At 35.5% G+C, this 20,119-nt stretch overlaps 1 protein-coding gene across 2 annotated transcripts; it reads left to right on the top strand.

Annotated features, from left to right (window-relative positions):
* Window positions 1–1,456: 1,456 nt before the first annotated feature.
* LOC145597550 (DExH-box ATP-dependent RNA helicase DExH1-like) lies at window positions 1,457–18,130 on the top strand. Of its 2 annotated transcripts, XM_081653743.1 has the most exons (17): window positions 1,457–1,859; window positions 1,984–2,129; window positions 3,059–3,158; window positions 3,246–3,461; window positions 3,608–3,703; window positions 5,366–5,641; window positions 6,694–6,897; window positions 6,991–7,163; window positions 7,469–7,498; window positions 9,572–9,617; window positions 10,137–10,351; window positions 12,982–13,141; window positions 13,243–13,516; window positions 16,187–16,379; window positions 16,494–16,680; window positions 17,348–17,716; window positions 17,822–18,130. In XM_081653743.1, the coding sequence occupies exons 1-17, from the start codon at window positions 1,527–1,529 to the stop codon at window positions 17,951–17,953; spliced, it is 3,150 nt and encodes a 1,049-aa protein (XP_081509869.1). In that variant the 5' UTR covers window positions 1,457–1,526; the 3' UTR covers window positions 17,954–18,130. The 2 variants fall into 2 exon arrangements, with proteins under 2 accessions (XP_081509869.1, XP_081509868.1); XM_081653742.1 differs by lacking the exons at window positions 7,469–7,498; window positions 9,572–9,617 and having other exon boundaries at window positions 6,991–7,146.
* Window positions 18,131–20,119: the final 1,989 nt, after the last annotated feature.

Genomic DNA, 20,119 nt, shown 5'->3' with positions numbered 1-20,119 from the left:
GTATTGGTCAAAACTCTCTAGTTAAAGAATTATTATTGCGAAGCATGGTGGGCTATTAAACTATTAAAATAATCTATTTTGATATATAAGTAGTAGAGTTGTGATAACTAGTGCCGTTAAAAGTCATTAATCAAGAAACAAGTGAACATTAATTGATATTAATATATGGAAATTTTGCGAAGAACTACCATTTAAATGACGAGTTTTGAGAACAACTACCATTTAAAACTTTTTTTTGAAAAAACTACCACAAAACAAAAAAAGTTAGAGTAGCACTACCTTGTCTAAGTTTCCGGGAAGAATCTCCGGCTGTGGGACCCATAAATTACTATTTCCCTCCTAAAATTCCACCTAAATTGACGCATGAATACTTAATTTTATTGCTAGTCCAAGAGGCCTCAATTTTTGGGGGAATTTCGCAAAAGCATTATGAAGGAAAATGATGAGCTGATTGATATGATGAATTAGACATGGTTGAAAGCAATTAATTGCTGCAAATACATAAGCAAAGAATGAGTAATGAACCTTAGATGGGATTATACAGAACAATTGCCCCAAATCCCCCATTTTCATAATACCCCAATATTGATTTTTTAACCAAGAACCCTAATTTCAAGATTCATTGCAATAATTGTGTCAATTACAATGGGAAATTAGACATACATTACCTAGAATTGAGTTGCCAAACGAATTTCCTTTTTACCTCTCGTTGAATTGATTGAAATCAACATATTAGAGTTTTGATTTTGTTTTACTCAAGCAAAAAGGGAGAATCGAAGTATAACAGTTATAAACAGAGGAGAGAGAAAGAATTTTGGAGGGAAATACTATTTCATGGGTCCCACTACCGGAGATTCTTACCGGAAAGTTAGACAAGGTAGTGCTACTCAAACTTTTTTTTTTGTGGTAGTTTTTTTTAAAAAAAGTTTTAAATGGTAGTTGTTCTCAAAACTCGTCATTTAAGTGGTAGTTCTTCACAATATTTCCTTAATATATAAATATATTATATAAAGGTTAGTTGGTATCAAAAGAAATACCGATCAGGAGTTTGTAGGTATTGAAAAAGAATACCAACTAGGCTTGACTTGGTTATTATTGGTATACCATCGACATTAAAATCAATACCAAACCATCAACGACAAAAGTGTCGGTTAAAGTACAACTGGACCCTACTTGGTATAGTCTAAGAGGACTCAAGTAGGTAGAGACCAGGTGGACAATGTATAAATCTATTTTTCTTTATGTATAAATCACAAAATACGATAAAAAAAAGTGAGTAAATAGTGTTAAACTCAAAACATGTCAACTAAACTTAAAAAAATTCAGGTGGACAACGTAAAAAATCAATCTTTCCCAAAATCTCCTCACTTTGTCCGTTTTTCAACGAGTTGATGTGACACCCAATTTCAAAAAACAACCTCAATTGCCATGACGAGCAATTGAGAGTGGCATCACTCCGAAGCCAACACAACACACCAGCTCACTCAACTCCCAACGACAAAAACACACTAACACAATCGAATTAAATGTCTGTGCGCTGCTTCCCATTCCCATTTCCATTCACAACAACTGTTCCAACCTCTTTCTCTCTCCTCAAACACCTCACTTCATCTTCATTTCCTTCCTCCATTCCCAAACCTCCTCTTCTCCTTCTCCATTGCTCTCTCTCAACATCCATGTCTTCCCGCCCTAACTTCCAAGGCGGCCGTCGCGGCGGCGGCGGCAGAAATCGCGGCGGCGGAGGCGGCAATCGTGGCGGCGCCGGTAGAGGCGGTGGTGGTCGTGGAGGTGGTGGCGGAGAGCAGCGATGGTGGGACCCTGTTTGGCGAGCTCAGAAGCTTGCGCAGAAAGCAGCTGAGGTCAAGTTTTGCTTGTTTATGAAGTTTCTAATGTTTGATTAGATTGTCAATTTTGATTGTATGATTGATTTTTAGGGTTTGTTTTGTTGATTAATTGATTGGAGGTTTGTTGTTGATGATGTAGTATGAAGTGTTGGATGAGAATGAGTGGTGGAATAAGATGGAAGGATTTCAGAAAGGAGGAGAGCAGGAGTTGATAATTAAGCGTCTTTTTAGGCGGGAAGATCAACAGGTTCTCTCTGATATGGCGCTACAGCTTGGTCTTTACTTGTAAGCAATTACATTTTGAGTGTTCTATAGTTTTGTTAGGAATGAGTTCAAAACATTGCATCTAAGTGTTTCTGCTGATTGTTCATTGTTGTTGTTGCTGTTGTTTCATATGCGTTTGTGTGCGCGCGTGTGCGTGAGTGGTATGTTGATGCTTGTTGTGTGTGTTTGTGCTCGTGTGCGGTAGTGTTCCTACTGATTTGTTGTTTGATTTGCGTGTGCGTGCGTGAAGGTAAGTTGTATATTATAAAGAGAATAAGAAAAGATACTATGGATTTGTTGTGACCAGAGTAACTAGAATGAGTTTAGAGTCACCAATTTGTATGTATTCCAGCCTTTCTATTGGTGGTGTTTTGAATGACTTGGAACTTGGGGTTATTGTTTGTAGCTAAAGTTAAGTGCAAGATTCTTTGCATGTCTATTTTATTGGCTTTGTTAGTCCAGAATAATCATCATGAAGAAGTAAACATAGAATTCAACAAAACAAATGCCAAAGCATTATTATATGAGGTTGAGTGAATGAACCAAGACTCTATTTCTTGTGGCTGTCCACGAAGATCCTCTTCCACCATTCACTTATATCAAGTGCTACATGCTCTTGCAATTAAAGAGAATCTCACTAATATGTGCCATTAAATATCTGAGTGGACTTACAATTTTTCTAATAGGCAATCTTTAATGCCCCACCCCTACCCCCGCATTATGTTTCTATGTCAGATTACATTAGATGAGTGTCTATTGTTTATGTTTTTTAGATTATGGTACTATAAAGTTCAAGAATCTTTCAGATTATAAATGTTAGTTTAACTTCGCAAAAGTAGCCCGTGTTTTTTAGAATAGCTGACCTAACTGATTTTTTTCCACTTGAAATTGTTTTTGGTGGTCGCTTCATTTTCCATTTCTCTCCTTGTTTGGCGTTTGTGGGAAGAAAGCCATGCATATAACAAAGGAAAGACACTTGTTGCGAGCAAGGTCCCTTTACCAAATTATCGTGCAGATCTAGATGAACGTCATGGATCCACGCAGAAGGAGGTATGATTGCAAAAAGTGGATGTAAATCATTATTATTAATTTTTTTTTCTGGGTGTTCTTTTACTTTAATTTACAAATACTACACAGATACGGATGTCTACAGACATTGAGAGACGGGTTGGATCGCTGTTGGATACCTCTAAAGGTGAAAGTTCTACTGAAAATTCGACTGGTGCATCTTCTCAAACTTCTAAGAGTTCACCATCAGCAAAAAGCTTCGTGAAACCAGTCTCCGTTTTAGAGAGTAATGTTGATAAGGATAAAATCAGTGCTGAACTCAAGCAGCAGGAAGAGAAGTTGAAGGTTTGTCTTCATGTGATTTTGTTTTCTTAATTTCATTTCATCATGATTACTAATTCACTGCAATATCAACCTATGAAATCATATCTTGTGACTATCCTGAGTAGGTTCTGCAATCTCTGAAACATTTCATTTCTGTTTGTTTTTAGGCAAGTGCAAATGTACAAGCCATGCAGTCATTCAGAGCAAAGCTCCCTGCTTTCAATGTGAGAACTGAATTTCTAAAAGCTGTTGCTAAAAATCAGGTGGGTTTTTTTTTTTTTTATCTCAAGTTTGGGTATACCTATTATTATTTGTCACGGGGTGATGGTGTGAATGTGTGACTGGCTACAGTATGTAAAATATAGCTAGCTTCTTTCCTTGCATTCTGATATATGTTACCTTAATGTTATCTGAATTACAATACCTGTATATGCATGAATGAATTACTCTGGAATTTTGATACTTGATTTTTGAACTCATGATCTCCCTTATTATTTATTAATCGAGGTTTTTGTCTTATAACTTTATTTAGAATTCTTACTTTTGATTAAAAACTTAGGGGCCGTTTGGTTCGCACGGGGTAATCGGAATGGAATGAACAAAGGGAAAGACAAGGAATGGAATGAAAATACCTAAAATGTTCTATGTTGTTTGTTTTAATAACAAAGGGAATGAGACCCACCAGTCCCACCACCACACTACCACCTGAAGCCTTCACTCTCCAACGTTTCCAGCCACTAAACCACTCGCCGCACCTCCCTCACCATTCACCTCCCTTCTCCGGCCATCCCTGCCCCTCACAACACCTCCCTCAGCCCCGAAAAACTTCCCTCAGCCCTGTAAAAAACCCTAGAAAACCAATCGAAATTGAACTTCACTAATCGAAACAGGGCATCGATGGGGGAGGTGTGACAACCTCTGACAAGGGTTGAGGGAGGTGCAAATATGGGCAGCGAGTTCCGACGAGGGGTCTAGGAAGATTTTCAATCGAAATTGAACTTCACTCAATCGAAACAGGGCAGCGATGGGGGAGGTGCGACAACCTTCGACGAGGGTTGAGGGAGGTGTGAACATGGGCAGCGAGTTCCGACGAGGGGTCCAAAAAGATTTTCAAGGCCGGGGAGTGGTGGAGGAGGGATGACGACGGCCAAAGTTATGTTTTTCGGGGGGAGGGGACAAGCGGCAAGGGTCGGCGAGGGTTGGGGGAGGAAGGTGCTTGGGTTTTCCGGTGGTGTGGGTAGGTAGGCAGGTGGTGATGTGGTGGTGGTAGGGAATGGGAATGGAAATACCTAGGGGGGTGGGGGTGGGGAATGAACTTAGAAGGATTTGGGGGAATGGAGGGGGTAAAGGGAATGGGAAAAAACGACTAACAAACAGCAACAATGGGAATCAGGGTGGTTGATTCCCTTTCCCTTTGATGAATACCCCCAACCAAACAACCCCTTAATATTATCTCTTTCTCACGAGTTACTTGAAAGCAGATTTTTATTGCAGAGGCTTCATTACTTTATTAGTCTTATATGCTCTGATGTTTAGTTACAACATGAATTGATCTCTTTCGGTCTTTCCATGTTGTCCTTTTGTCCTCTATACCTTCTTAGATAAGTAATGTATGGAGTCTTTGCTACATGCATTGAATTATTACTCCTCCTGTCCCTTATAGTATGCAACAATATCCTTTTAGTCATGTGGTTCTATTATTATACTCTCTCTGTCTCTCATCAAAGCTCTGTTGTCACTCCGATTTATTTATTTTTTAATCTGGCCCATTTAATAAAACATTAAAAAGTGCAATATGTACTTTTTTGCATACCATAAGGGCTGAGGTAGTACTTTGTTTCTGCGTTTGACTATTGTTTTACAGAACTAAGCAAAATTTTTCCTGAAATTATTTTACAAAATTTGTTTTGTTTTTGTTGTTGTAGGTCCTAGTTGTGTCAGGGGAGACTGGCTGTGGTAAAACAACCCAGCTCCCACAGTTCATTTTGGAAGAGGAGATTTCATTGCTGCGTGGTGCTGATTGCAGCATAATATGTACACAACCACGTCGTATATCAGCTATATCTGTTGCTGCTCGTATATCATCTGAAAGAGGAGAGAATCTTGGTGAAACTGTTGGCTATCAAATACGTCTGGAGACAAAACGTTCTGCGCGGACACGGTTATTGTTCTGCACAACAGGAGTTTTACTCAGACAATTGGTAGCTTCTATTGATAATTTATGGATTATTATATGTGCTCTGGTGTGTAATGAAGTGTGTCTTTATTGTCTTCCTTTTCTCAGTATCAACACATAAGGTTATATACATAGAAAGTTCTTTGTGTGTATGTGGACTATTTACATTACTGAAGCTCTTCCTTTCACCCAAATTAGATTAGGTATCCAGGATAAGGTATTGGCACTATAATGTAATACTTATATACCTCATAGCAATCAGAAAACCATGAAAACCCCCAAAATTAGCTGAGTTTGATTCCCCCTGGTATCTTGGTAATTTACTGACAATATTAGCTGAGGTTTGACTGATAGCTTTGTTAAACTATGGTTCCGTATGTAGTGATGCCTGTATAGCTATCTTCATATAGTTGAGCTTGAGCTTACAAATTTATGTTTGCTGGGGGAAAATGTTCTTGCATGATTATAATTTTTATTAATATATGATGCATTGAGATGTTTTTCTTTGCCCTGTGAAGCATAGTAAAGTGTTGCTTTCAGCAGTTTTACATTTGAGTTATTCATATGTCTGTGTCAGTGTAGTTCTTTGGTCACTCACATGAAAGTAATTCAAAATTGAAGAATCATTCACATGTCAATATTTTTCATTAGTTCTACCATTATGATAGCCAAAGCCACATTGAATGTGCTGATTTAAGCACAGGAAATTGTGCATATTCATCTATGACATTATCCGGTAACTAATGAGAGTTTAAAGGAATGCCCAGTTCCTACCTCCAACCAATTTTGGTTGGCAAGGTGAAGTTAGATTAAGAATATGTCATTGGTTTCAATGGTACTTATATATCACTATTGAGTTATTGTGTGTATGCTTGTAGAATAATATTAAGTCTTACACTTTTATCATAGTGAAACAAATTATGCAAATAATGTATTTGGTTATAAGTCTATATGCATGGATGTAAGCTTTTATCTATCTCTTGGTTTCTTTTGTAACCCAGCATCTTGTTTTCTGTGTGCTTGAAGAGTGCATTAAGATTGTCCTGGTCTTACTTGTTATTTTCTGCTAATGTACAGGTTCAGGATCCAAATTTAACTGGTGTGAGCCATCTGCTAGTGGATGAAATTCATGAAAGAGGAATGTATGAGGACTTCCTTCTTATTATATTAAAGGATCTTCTTCCTCGCCGTCCAGATTTACGACTTATTCTTATGAGTGCTACTATTAATGCTGACTTATTTTCCCATTATTTTGGGAATGCCCCTACTATTCATATCCCGGTATTGTGTATACTGTAAACATATTCTAATGATGAATGATCTGTACACCTATGTGAATGAATGATCAAACATTTTTTGTTAACATGTCTACAGGGACTGACTTTTCCAGTTGAAGAGTTCTTTTTGGAAGATGTTTTAGAGAAAACCCGGTATCGTATCAAACAAGAGTCTGATAATTTCCAGGGCAATTCAAGGCGGCGAGTTAAACAATTGGATTCTAAAAAAGATCCTGTAACTGAATTATTTGAGGTATGCCTAAATTTTCTGTCTTAGGACTTTCCACTTTTATCTTTCTTGTAAACAATTGCTTTACCCCTTTCTATTTCAAACACATGATTTTTGTGAGGGATACCAATTTCGCCAGAAGGTTGTGGGGATGGGCGGTAGGAATTATAGCTATTTTGGATAATTTTTAAAATTACTTTAAAGTGTGACTTTTTATGGATTTTGGAGGATTAGCATTCTGTGTTTCCATCTCCGCTTCTATATAGTTCAAGGGTGTGGAACATTTTATTACAATGGCAATTATAATATTGTAGATTTTCTAAAATCTTCATTTTCTTTTTTCTAGGCACTATTTCAGTTATGGTAGTTTCACTCTGTTTAAATTTTTATTATTTTAAAAATCTGCTAATTGCCCAATAATTTTTGTGCTGTTTTGATAATTTTTTTTCCTACTTGTATTATTCTCTTATTATCTTACATTTTTTGCTGCATGAGCTCATCTTTATTTATTTTATTTTAGATTTTTTTTTTCTCTGAATTGCTGTGGAGGTTATGCTTGTACATTCTTTATATCTGTTAAGTATAATTACCTAGGGTTGGTGATATGCGATCTTAGTTGATGGAAAGCTTCCATCAGATTCCCAAAATGTTAGATAATACAATAGTTAGGCTATGTTTTCACCTTCTATTTTTAATTCTGGTCTTTTTTACCCCCCTGCTTTAGTTTTCTTGTTTTTTCTTCTCCCTTTTCTTCTCCACTTAGGTCTCCAAGATCAGTCATCACCTTGGCATACAAGGGATCATCATCCAATAAATCCTCGGGGTACTTGTCCTTGGAGAAGGCATTGTAGGGCGTTGCCCAAAGATGGTGTCAGTGGGGGTAATTTAGCCCGATTGGGATTCAACACTCCCCTTGAGATATCTCTAGTCTAAGTGAGCTTTCAAGCCGAAAACTTTTCAATGGACACAACTTCTTTTCCTAATCGAGATGGTGGCCTTGTCATCTTGGCAGAATGCATAAACTTTGAGTAGTCCTTTGCTCTTTGGCAGGTTGGATCAAATTGTCACTAACTCCTAGGAACGCCTTTTTCGTGGTGTAACCACGAAACCATCGGCTAACTCAGCCACTGGTCAACCCAGTAACATCATGGTCCTATCTTTCGAGAACCATGCGTAGCCAAGTGCCACATTAGCATAAAAAGGTTCTCATAACCACATCCCACTATTCAACCTTCCAAGAATCAAGGCAATCGCATGCTCTCACACTATGGCTTAGTGAACCGTCAAGGAACCACCACTTTATGATCCCACCTAGGTAGTCGTGGCATACCATCCCACCCCACGGTCCCTTCAAAAGTTCAAAGCATCCATCCCTTAGCCACAGCTCACCTCAATCCCCACTCATGCGGGATTCTAGTAGGACATCGGCCAAGCCACGTTCATTGCTCACGCGACGGTCTTGAGGGGTCCAAACATCATAATAATTGAAAGATCCATGAAATGGAATGCACCATCGACTTTAGAAAATATGATATGGGAACCGTACTTGTGATTGCTTGACTATGAGGATGAAGAATGGGAAGTAAATAAGGTTATTATAAGTTATAACAACTTCCATCACAATCATTTGTATATGGTTAATGAATATCCACGGGTTATTTGAAGTATGCTTGATTGCTTTGTGACATAGAATTTAATTTCTCAGAGAACTTGCCACAGTCATTTACTGAATCAATGTTTCTGGATATCACAGTGTGGAAGTCTACAGCTTTGTTGGTGTGCAAGCTGAGCCCTAAATCCCAACTACAAAATATTGTGTGCTCTCCTCTGAGTCTAGAATTAAGAGAATTGCCTCAGTTCTCTAACTTATTAATTACTTCAATAGAGACTGAAAATGAGACATTTACTGATTGCTTGTCTTACATATGGGAGCTGTTAAAGGATCAAGAGGTAGATTATTGATTAGAATACCCATCAGAATCTCTCCATGCTTTTATTGGCTGTAAAGTTTTGAGTTGTTTGTTTATCCTGTTTTTTGGAAACTAATAGTATTGAAATATAGAAGTCCTTAGAGTAATGTAACTCAATAGTCAATCATAATGATAATTTAAAAAAAATGATGTATTTCTTAGGCAAATTAACGATTTTGCAAAAAAAAAAAAAAAAAAAAAAAACACAAACACAAACACACACACACACACTCACACATATTAAAACCAAAAAAACAGGGGAAAATTTCCTCCAATAAACTCACTTTAGTATAGCTATATAGATTCCACTGTCCTCTTGTCATCTACAATTTCAATAATACTATAGCCTGAATTTTTTTTAATTACTTCCCTTTACTTTTGTTTCTATGGTGAGTGTCATTGTTGATGTAATATATTTAAATTTTTTTGTGTGGATTTGTTTATAGTTTTGTTGCCTGTTGATTATATTTCAATACAAGAAAGTCTCTTGAAGCCTGGTCTAGTGTGCAGATTGATCTGAGTCTTGTGAGTATTTAATAAGATTGCTAGCTGTCATGTGACTAGTATGCTATCCTTCTTGCTTAAAACAACTTAGTTACGATGAAATTCATGGTCTTAAAATTTAAAGAAGATATATTAGTAATTCTTTTCTGAGCATACATTGTCTGTTAATGAAATGCACTTCAGAAAGAAAATTTCGCTCATTCTATTGCTTTTTGTCAGTTTACAGTTTGGCGCCTTTGTTTTCACTAGGTTTAAGCTTTTGGATCATGATCTTTGTAATTGGTAATTGTCTCTAATCAATGTCATGACAACAATGTTTTTATTTTATTGTTTGGTTTTTATTTTATGATGCTGCTTATGGTAATTGGATATAATAGTGATTGCGTAATATATATGAATTGACTTTTACAAGGATATCGAGATTTATCTTCTATTTAATATTCTGTACCTCTTTCTTTAGGTGATAAAAGACTTTCAATTGACTTTTGCGTGACATCTATGTGAAACCTCCATTAGTTCTTTTGTTTGATCTGCTTGTAGGTGGAATCAACAATTGAGCATATATGTCGGCATGAGGGTGAAGGGGCAATACTTGTATTTCTCACTGGCTGGGATGAAATTTCCAAGTTACTTGACAGCATTAAGGCGAACAATTTTCTCGGAGACACAAGGAAGTTTCTTGTTCTCCCTTTACATGGTTCAATGCCAACTGTTAATCAACGTGAAATTTTTGATAAACCACCTGCAAATACAAGGTTAGCTTTGACTTGTGATCTATGTAATTAAGTGGCCATATCTTTTTTTTTTTTTTTTTTTTTTTTTCGTTTTAGTGTAGGCTCTATTCTTTATTTCTTTGATTCTTAATCTAATACGAAGTACATCTCAATGTAAATGGCTTACTATTTCCTTATTTTTTTCCCTTCCTTTTTACTGTGTTTGCCATGTATGATCTGGTTTACGAAACCAAGAAACTGCATTTTACCTGGAAGATTCCTTGTCTCAGAATAGAGGGGCTTCCTCTTTCCCAACTTCTGTTGACCTTTAAGCATTATAAGTTATTGAGGGACCTTTGTGGTTATGGTATATTCAGATTTTTCCCTGGAGGTAACCAAAAAAAAAAAAAAAGAATGTTCGCTATCAGCATTGAAATAAAAAAAATCTGTGCTCAGTTTTTGTTAATAGAAGGGAAAAAGTGGAAACTACATGTATGCACCATTTGGTAAGTGGTAGTAAATGATGGTAATGCTCCTTTACCTCAGAGTATCTCTTTTTTCTTCATAAATTCCATTAACACTCAATACCACTTGGGAGTTGCATTACCAGAGACACTAAGGGCCTGTTCTCTTTAGCTTATTTTCAGTTCAGTTCAGTTCAACTTCAATAAGTTCAGTTCAGTTCACTTCAGTTCTTATCTTAATTTCCTTCTCTCATAAAATATTCAGTTCAATTCAGTTCAGCTCAGCTCCGCTCCAATAAGTCCAGTTCAGCTCAGCTCACTTCAGTCAATCAGAACAGGCCCTAAGATGATAATTTTCTTGCAAGATTACACTTAAAAGTCATTCCCATTACCACCATTTTTACGTGCCAGATGGTCCAATAGTTGGTTTAGAAATTGGTTTCTGGAGAAGGTTCCTGTCTGACACAGCTGTATTCCTCTTGGTTACTCTCTTCTTTCTCAGTCCCTTTCTATCTGCCTCACTGTTCTCTTTCTTTGCGATGGTGGTGCCCCTCTTTCTCCTTCCCTCACTTATTTTCCCCAGTTTATTTCTCACTCTTTTGTTTTATACTTTCTTGTCTTTGATATTACTCCTTCTGTTTAATTGTTCCATATGGACTTTCACATTTTCCAATGTTGCAACTGTGACCATCAATGTATATATCTTATATAGAAGTAAAAATAATAAAACATTGTTATATTAAAGATATTTTATTTTAATTAGTAAGTTTCAGATAAATGACAGTAAGAATATCCAATCTTCAATTTCCTACTTTCTCATTCCTCTCTTCTTGGCTTTCTCACTTTCTCTTTGGTATGAATTTTGGAGGGTATTTGTATGTAAAGTTTGCCGTCAACAATGAGGTGCTCACTTAAAGGGAGTAAAAAGTGTTAGAAAATTTTCTTTTATGTTTATCATTCGAGTAAAATCTTCATCCGTTTTGGGTTGTATTGATGTTATTGGGCATCATGTTTAAAAGGACAAGGTGGTCTACTGGTCCGGATATCTGATGATTTGAAATAAGGTATTGTATTATGGATGGTCTCATTAGATTGATTGAACTCATTTGCAAATTGTTGTTGGTTTTGTCTTCATAATGAAACAGAGGAAGTTACCAACACAAGATTAAAACTTGGAAGAGTAGTAAGTCCATACTTCTCATGCTAATGGAAGAACACGGTCCCTGTGATGCATTCTTAGTATGCTACCTTCTTAGAAGTCAGAATTGAGATGTGCTATATGTTGTAGGAGCAAAATTTCAGTATTCTTGGTTTGTTCTACCGTTGAAGATATTTTGATCATCCATCGGATTAAAAAAAAAAAAAAAAGACATTAATCATTTCACTAAGGTCGAATGGAGGTATGGGGGTGTGAGAGTTATATACTGTGGCATCTTTTACTTACTCCAATCATGCTACTATACTACTGACTTGTATCTGAAGTCCTTAAATTGCTCCTTACCTGTAAGGATACCTCACCTTCCTGATGGGTGGAATTCTTATCTGGAGCAGATATTCAATTGTTGCTTGAAGGACAGAACCAATTGAAGCGACAGCTGCTGTTTTCTCTTGATTGTGAAATCCTTGGCCTCAAAATCTCTAATTGCTTCATGTATCACAACTTTTTCCGATTAAAGCTTTATCAGGATACTATGCAAACTTTGACCAACATCATTTGATCTTAATCAATTGCAACTTTTTTTTTTTTAACCAGGATACTATGCAAACTTTGACCGACATCTTTATCACATATAAGTAATAAATGATGTTTAGAAACTACAAATTAAAACTGATCTAAAAAGTTCTCACGTGATGATTAATTTTTATAACATTTGTAAAAATATATAGTCAAAGTCTGTAAAGTTTGACCACCGAAGATATTTTACAAAAGAAAAAAAATAGAGGAAGTATTAATGAAAGCTAAGCTACTAGACTCTTATTTTGCTGGGCACTGATATAGGAAGTAGTGATACTCTTTTATGCCAATCCTCAGCCCTCTTCAGCATGCATTTTAGTCTGTTTTACTACTCTGATTGAATGGGTTACACTTGTTTTTTCTCTGTTCTTTGAGGCATTTCTGTTATCATCTAATTTACTGCATGGCTCTTCTATCTTTTCAAAACTGCGCCTGGTAAATCCTATGATATTTTTATTTTTATTTTTTGGCAGGAAAATTGTTCTTGCTACAAATATTGCAGAGAGTAGCATTACTATTGATGATGTAGTTTATGTTGTCGACTGCGGAAAGGCAAAGGAGACTAGTTATGATGCTTTGAACAAGCTAGCTTGCTTGTTGCCATCATGGATCTCAAAAGCGTCAGCACATCAGGTTCAGATTCAACGTCGTAATCTTTGTTATAATTTAAAGCAACTTTTCTGAATTTTTAACATTTATTAACCCACTTTTCATTATGGTTGAAATGATTACAGAGACGAGGTCGTGCTGGTCGAGTGCAGCCTGGAGTTTGTTATAGGCTGTATCCAAAACTTGTTTATGATGCAATGCCTCAATATCAGTTACCAGAAATACTTCGGACACCTTTGCAAGAACTTTGTTTAAACATAAAGAGTTTGCAACTTGGAACTGTTGGGTCATTCTTAGCAAAAGCACTTCAGCCACCGGATTCTCTCTCTGTTGAAAATGCTATAGAACTTCTGAAGACAATTGGAGCTTTAGATGAAAGGGAAGAGCTTACCCCTCTTGGTATGTACAATGATTGCTTTATGTCTTTTGCTTAATTTTTTGTGTGCTGATTCTATGTTTGTGCTAAATGTACCTAAATATCATCTGATGAGAACTTTGTTTGGAAATTCAACCTTGAATGAATTGGCTAAAGGTTGAGTATTTTATGTTTCTTGGTTGAGTATGATTCTTGCCTATCTCAAATTTCCGCCTTCTCATTTTTGTTTCTGCTCTTTGTCAAATGTCATGATTACTTGTGTTTACTATTAGTAAAGTCTTGATAAAATTTTGAAGATCATTTACTAAACCCAACATCTGATTTCATCTTCGTGTTCATATTGCACCACCTTAGCTCTATCTCCTTGTTACTGCAGCCATGTTGGTTCTTATTTCCCTTATTAACGATATTGAATTAATGCTCAATTTGAAGTCATAATAAATCATATTGACATAGGCACCATCTTGAACTTGGATAGGCTGTAAAGATTTGACCTTGGTGACCCAAAACCTGGATTTTTTTTTTTTTTGTTTTGTTTTGTACTTCTGTCTCCTGTCCCATGGCAGATCAAAAAAATTTAAAATTATGAAACTTTACAAGACTCTTGCTCTATGTTATTTGACCCCTCTATGAATTCATACTTGCAAATAAAATTTAGTGACAAAGGTGATGGCATGCACCAAAATAATGATGTTGCTTATATTGTGGAAATTTCCAATATTCATCATACACCCAGGCTTTATTTTTTTTTAAAAAAATTATTTATACTTTCTGGTACTTCTTCATTTGGCAGAATAATCAATGAGCACAATACATTAGACTATCATGAGCATGGTGGAGAGTATTACTATACAATTGCATGCATATTGAGCTTTGATTGATTAGCATGCAATTGCAACTTCTAGTCTTTGATAGGATAGCCCCGGCCAGATTGACCTATAAGAAGTCTTTTCTTTGCTGGCTTGACTCCAGAACTATTTCTCTCACTATAGAGATGATAACATATTACTTTCTGATTAAATCTACTTCTCTTTCCTCTTCATTGTAGCATAAGGAACCTCCTAACCTCCTCCCAAAAAAATCCTTCCCGCCTTTCATCAGTTCATCTTCTTACTCTTAAAGCTACTAATTTGTCAATCACCATTTAGTTTCCAATTCCAGGATTAAGTTTCATTTCCAGATTTTCATTTCCAGAAGTAATCTTCTTCCTTCTTTTATTAGTGGAGCTTACCACTTCGTAATTTGGTATATCTGGTGGCCTGGTGGGTGTATAGCAAATCACTTGCTATTAGTTATCAGTATTTTTCCTAGATCCATGTTCATTAAACCTAAATCCTTTTTGTTTGAAGATAATATGATTTAAAGTGTTAGTCTAATACTCTAATGTGCCATGTGACTTTCTTGTGGGAGATAAGGAGATAAAGGATAAATAGAGGTCTTACTTTGATAGCCTATTCAATTTAGATCGAACCCGAGATATTGGTCATACAAGTGTCCCTCATGATATTGGGAGTTTATGCGAAGGATTTACAAGAGAGGATTCAAAATGGCATTACAAAAAGATGAGATTGAAGAAAGCAGTTGAGCCTGATGACATTCCTATTGAGGTTTGGAGATGTTTGGGAGAAGGAGACCAAGTGAGGCTCTAGTAAGGAGGCTTTAAGAATTGCAAAGTGTTGGGATCCCAAGGGGTAGAGGAAGACCTAAGAAAACTTAGAAGGTGATTGAAAATGATTCAAGTATTTTCGAGGAAAATATGGTGTTGGATAGCGCGGTGTGGGAGAAAATTCACGTCATGATACGTATCTTCATTAATTAAAATATTTGCCTTTCTTGCTTAAAGAAACGCATCACGTCGACACGTGTATATATATACTTTGTATTATTTTAGCATTTTTTTTTTTAATTCAATCGTATTTTTATTAACTTCACTGATTTCCTTTGCTAAAGTTTTCTCAAACCATTATGTTTTTACAACTCCTTTAAAACTTTCTTAAATTTTATTTTTTTTGGATGCTCTTTCTTTTTCTCACTTTACACTTTTTTTTTCAAACTTTTTCAACTGGTTAACTGGTTATGTTCTTTTCTTCGTCTGACGTGTCCTTGTCAATTATGCTAGCCCACCCTAAATCATTTTGGGACTAAGGCTTATTTAATATATGTTTTGATCAACTTTGATGGACTTGTACAATGTGTCACACTGACATTCTTGATACTATTATTGAAAATTGAGTTACAACATGAAAATTATGAATTAGAGACTCGTGGCTTTCTATCATACAATTATTATTTTTATTTCTCTGTATAAAAAGTTCTGTGAAGAAAAGAAACTGCCCCCTCCATCCCAAACTAGTTCGTGCACTTTCCTTTATTCGTCCGTCCAAGTTCAAACACTTGTTGTTTGGAATAGACCATATTATTATTTTAATACAGAGTACATCTCTTTTTCCAATACCAAAACAATTAGGGGCCTACTCACTCTCACATTCAATAAATTTTCTATCATATCTACTTTTCTGATAAGTAATTCCCCATTATTTCTCATTAAATTAAATTAATAATTGAGACATCTCATCAGCTTATCTCCAAATCTGTGCCCAAGTAAGTTTTCGAAGTCTTTCAAAACGGCTGGAGTATTAGAGCTCATTCTCCAATAATAATTACCTTTAATATCTATGTGATATATTGAACAGGCCGACATCTCTGCACTCTGCCTTTGGAACCAAATATTGGGAAGATGCTGCTCATGGGATCGATATTTCAATGCCTGAATCCGGCTTTGACAATTGCTGCTGCTCTTGCTTATCGTAATCCATTTGTCTTGCCAATTAATAGGAAGGAGGAAGCTGATGCTGCAAAGAGATCTTTTGCTGGCGATTCTTGTAGGTATGGCCCTAAGTTTTATTAATCAACTCTAAGCTGGTTGATGAACTTTGTAAAGAAAAATGTCCATAAACGGTTCTTATGTTTTTATTTTATTGTGTGATGTGCTTTTTGCAGTGACCATATAGCACTTTTAAAAGCATTTGAAGGGTGGAAAGAAGCAAAATGCAGTAGGACAGACAGATCATATTGTTGGGAGAACTTCTTGTCACCAGTAACTCTGCAAATGATGGATGATATGCGGAAACAGTTTGTAGATCTACTATCAGACATCGGCTTTGTGGACAAGGCAAAGGGTCCTAATGTGAGCCTTTTAACTCAATTGTTTCTCTATTTATGACATTTTGGATTCACATGCAGTAGGAAGACAATTGAAATCATCTCTCGATAACTTTTTGTGTCTGATGGATAATTATCTTCATTAGTCAAAATGATGTATTTAAAAGGACAAGGCTAGTAAAGATGGGTTTGGGGTAGAGGTAGATGGTGGCATTTTATATCAAATCTATATTAGAGAGTCCAAGCTCTGAATAAAATTTTGGTTGATTCAGACAAGATTTTCATAAACAATTTTGTAGATATGAATGTGAAACACTGCTTGTAATAAAAGGCTGGTGAAGGTACTCCTTCCGACCCTAAAAGATTCCCCCATATACTAAAAAAAGATGTCCCTAAAAGATTGCTTAAAACCTTATGTGGTAAATTATCTCATTTGCAAGTTGCAACCTTTCTTGCTCTCTCTATCTCTCTCCTCATCAATAATTGTGTCCACCTATGTATACAAAAAAATGTGTTGCTTCTTTAAAAGTACAATTGAGAGTTTGGGGCAATCTGTTAGAGATGGAGGGATTATTAAACTGTTGATATATCTAGTCATTTGTCTGCATGCTTCATCTGTGTTTTCTTCAGTTGAAGCTGACACATTCAATCCCCTTAAATCTTCTAAAACCTAGATTTATGTGATCATGCAGGCTTATAACCAGTATAGTCATGATATGGAGATGGTCTGCGCTATCCTTTGTGCTGGGCTTTACCCTAATGTTGTTCAATGTAAGAGAAGAGGAAAGAGGACAGCATTTTATACTAAAGAAGTTGGGCAAGTTGACATTCATCCTGCTTCTGTCAATGCTGGTGTTCATCTTTTTCCGTTGCCGTATATGGTTTACAGTGAGAAGGTGAAGACAACCAGCATATTCATTCGTGATTCAACTAATATATCTGATTATGCTCTTCTTCTATTTGGTGGTAGTCTCCTTCCTAGTAAATCTGGAGAAGGAATTGAGATGCTTGGGGGTTACCTTCATTTTTCGGCTTCAAAAAGTGTGTTAGAATTGATGAAGGTAAAAGCTTGACACCCCCCTCCCCTTTTTATTTAGTTTTTGTTTTCTTTTTCCTTCCTCTACATCGCTATTTGATTGAATGTGACTGATGCCATGATTCCTCAGAAATTGCGAGGGGAGCTTGATAAACTTTTGAGCAGGAAGATTGAAGAACCAAGGTTAGACATCACTGCTGAGGGAAAGGGTGTGGTTGCTGCTGTGGTTGAGTTGCTGCACAGTCAAAACTTCAAATACTAGATTTTGTTCAAATTGTATGTAGTCATTCACATATAAGTGGTTACTAACTTGATGAGCAGCTCTACAGACTTACAGGTATTCAAAATAGCCGCCTTAGAAAAAAATATATGATTATTATGTGTCCATAAACATTTTGTATACTAGATTTTTGATTTATATAATTTTGCCGATGCCATATAGCTTGGTAAATAGCTTCTACTGATACAGCGTCAATTGTTAGATTGGACAGTGAGTTAATTGGCATACCTTTTACCTTTTTTTTTTTTTTTTTTTTTTTTTTTTTTTTTTTTTTTTTGAGGAAAAGTTAATTGGCATACTTGATAATAACCTTATGGAGCGTTAAGTAGCGGTGGAGTAGAAGAGAAACTATTGTAACTATTCAACTCATCTATATCAATCTATACTCTATATTTTTACTCCCTCCGTCCCCTTTTGATAGTTCCTTATGGGCATTTTTCATGGGAGTTAATAAACACAAATAAGAATAGTTAAAATGCATTGAAAAAGTAGATTGACATTGGACATGCAAAAAAAGTAGAGAGAGAAAGTAATAAAAGTACATGGGAAAACAAAATTTACATGGGAAATATAACTTTGCACAAGCATTATTGCAAATTGGAGGGAATTTTGGTAAAAAATTAATATTAATGGTTGTTGGAAAAAAACAAATGGGGTGAACATTTTGGGATTAAAATTTGCCCATAAGGGACTATCAAAAGGGGACGGAGGTAGTAGTATTTAAAAACACAAACCATCATCCTATCATGCCACATGTAAATTTAAATTTATTTTTCACCAATGTCACATGTCACCTCCATTCATTAATTAATCCCCTTTCTTATTACTCCCTCCCCTTTTGATAGTCCCTTATGGGCAAATTTTAGTCCCAAAATATTCACCCCATTTGCTTTTTCCAACAACCAATAATATTAATTTTTTTACCAAAATTCCCTCCAATTTGCAATAATACTTGAAAATTTAAATTTCCCATGTATATTTTGTTTTCCCATGTATTTTTATTACTTTCTCTCTCTACCTTTTTGCATACCCAATGTCAATTTACTTTTTCAATGTACTTTTACTATTCTTATTTGTGTTTATTAATTCCCGTGAATAATACCCATAAGGGACTATCAAAAGGGGACGGTGGGAGTATTTTAAAAAAGAACTAGCTTTAATTCAGTACATGTATGAATGTTCCCTTCAAAAAAAAAAAAAAAAAACATATATGAATGTTATTTGATTCATTTTCCCCCAACTTAATATTTCTACAATTACATTTAATTATCACCTCTTCTTCTCCTTTATAAGCTGTTCATTTTCCAATTAAAACATATTATAAAACAAAAGTTACTATTGTACCCCTTATAAACATCCCGTGCATTGCACGGGTCAGAAGGCTAGTTGTCATAAATGTCTAAAGCTTTATTCTCATCTGTTCCTGTTATTAGTTACTGCTTGTTCTACCTCTTTAGTGAGTTTAGTCATTACTTTTTCTGGTGTGATGAGTTGACTGATTGAATTATGCTTGGTTTTGACCATTGTTCAGTTTATTTTGGAAAATTAGTTCCATCTCTGCTTTCTTGATCTTGAACAAGGTATATAAAAAAATTTTAAAAAAAGTTGGGGAATTGTATTCTCCCTTCATAACTGACTTAACTGTCATCTATGTTCAATGACTCAATTTCAATAAATGTTAAGATTTATTTGTACTACTCGTCCTATTTATTTTCATCCAAGGTTATCGCGCACAAATTAAATTAGATATTATAAAATACTTTTGGTGTCATTTTGTATGCCCTAGAAAAGTTCTCTCTTTTTTTTTTTTTTTTGACAAGCCCTAGAAAAGTTCTCTTGGATATACATAATTAAATGAATGAAGCTTTTACTTAAAACGGACATAAGTTAGATTAAAGCATACGTTTAATTTAAACATATACATCTATCTTATGTTAATATTTTTTTTTTTTTTTTTTTTTTTTTTGTTTTTTTTGTTTTTGGGGGACAGGATTGTATTTTAAAGCTTATGTTGGTATAAAAGATTAACTCACTTGTAATCTTTTATAAGTGGGTTAATCTTTTATACCAACATAAGCTTCATAATACAATCCTGTCCCATAAAAGATTAACTCACTTGTAATAATCGAGGTGCGTCAATTGCTATAG

This window comes from Chenopodium album, chromosome 20, assembly GCF_948465745.1.
Source record: "Chenopodium album chromosome 20, dcCheAlbu1.1, whole genome shotgun sequence".
In the NCBI taxonomy this organism is placed as follows: domain Eukaryota; kingdom Viridiplantae; phylum Streptophyta; class Magnoliopsida; order Caryophyllales; family Amaranthaceae; genus Chenopodium; species Chenopodium album.
This window is presented reverse-complemented; position numbering and strand designations above follow the sequence as displayed.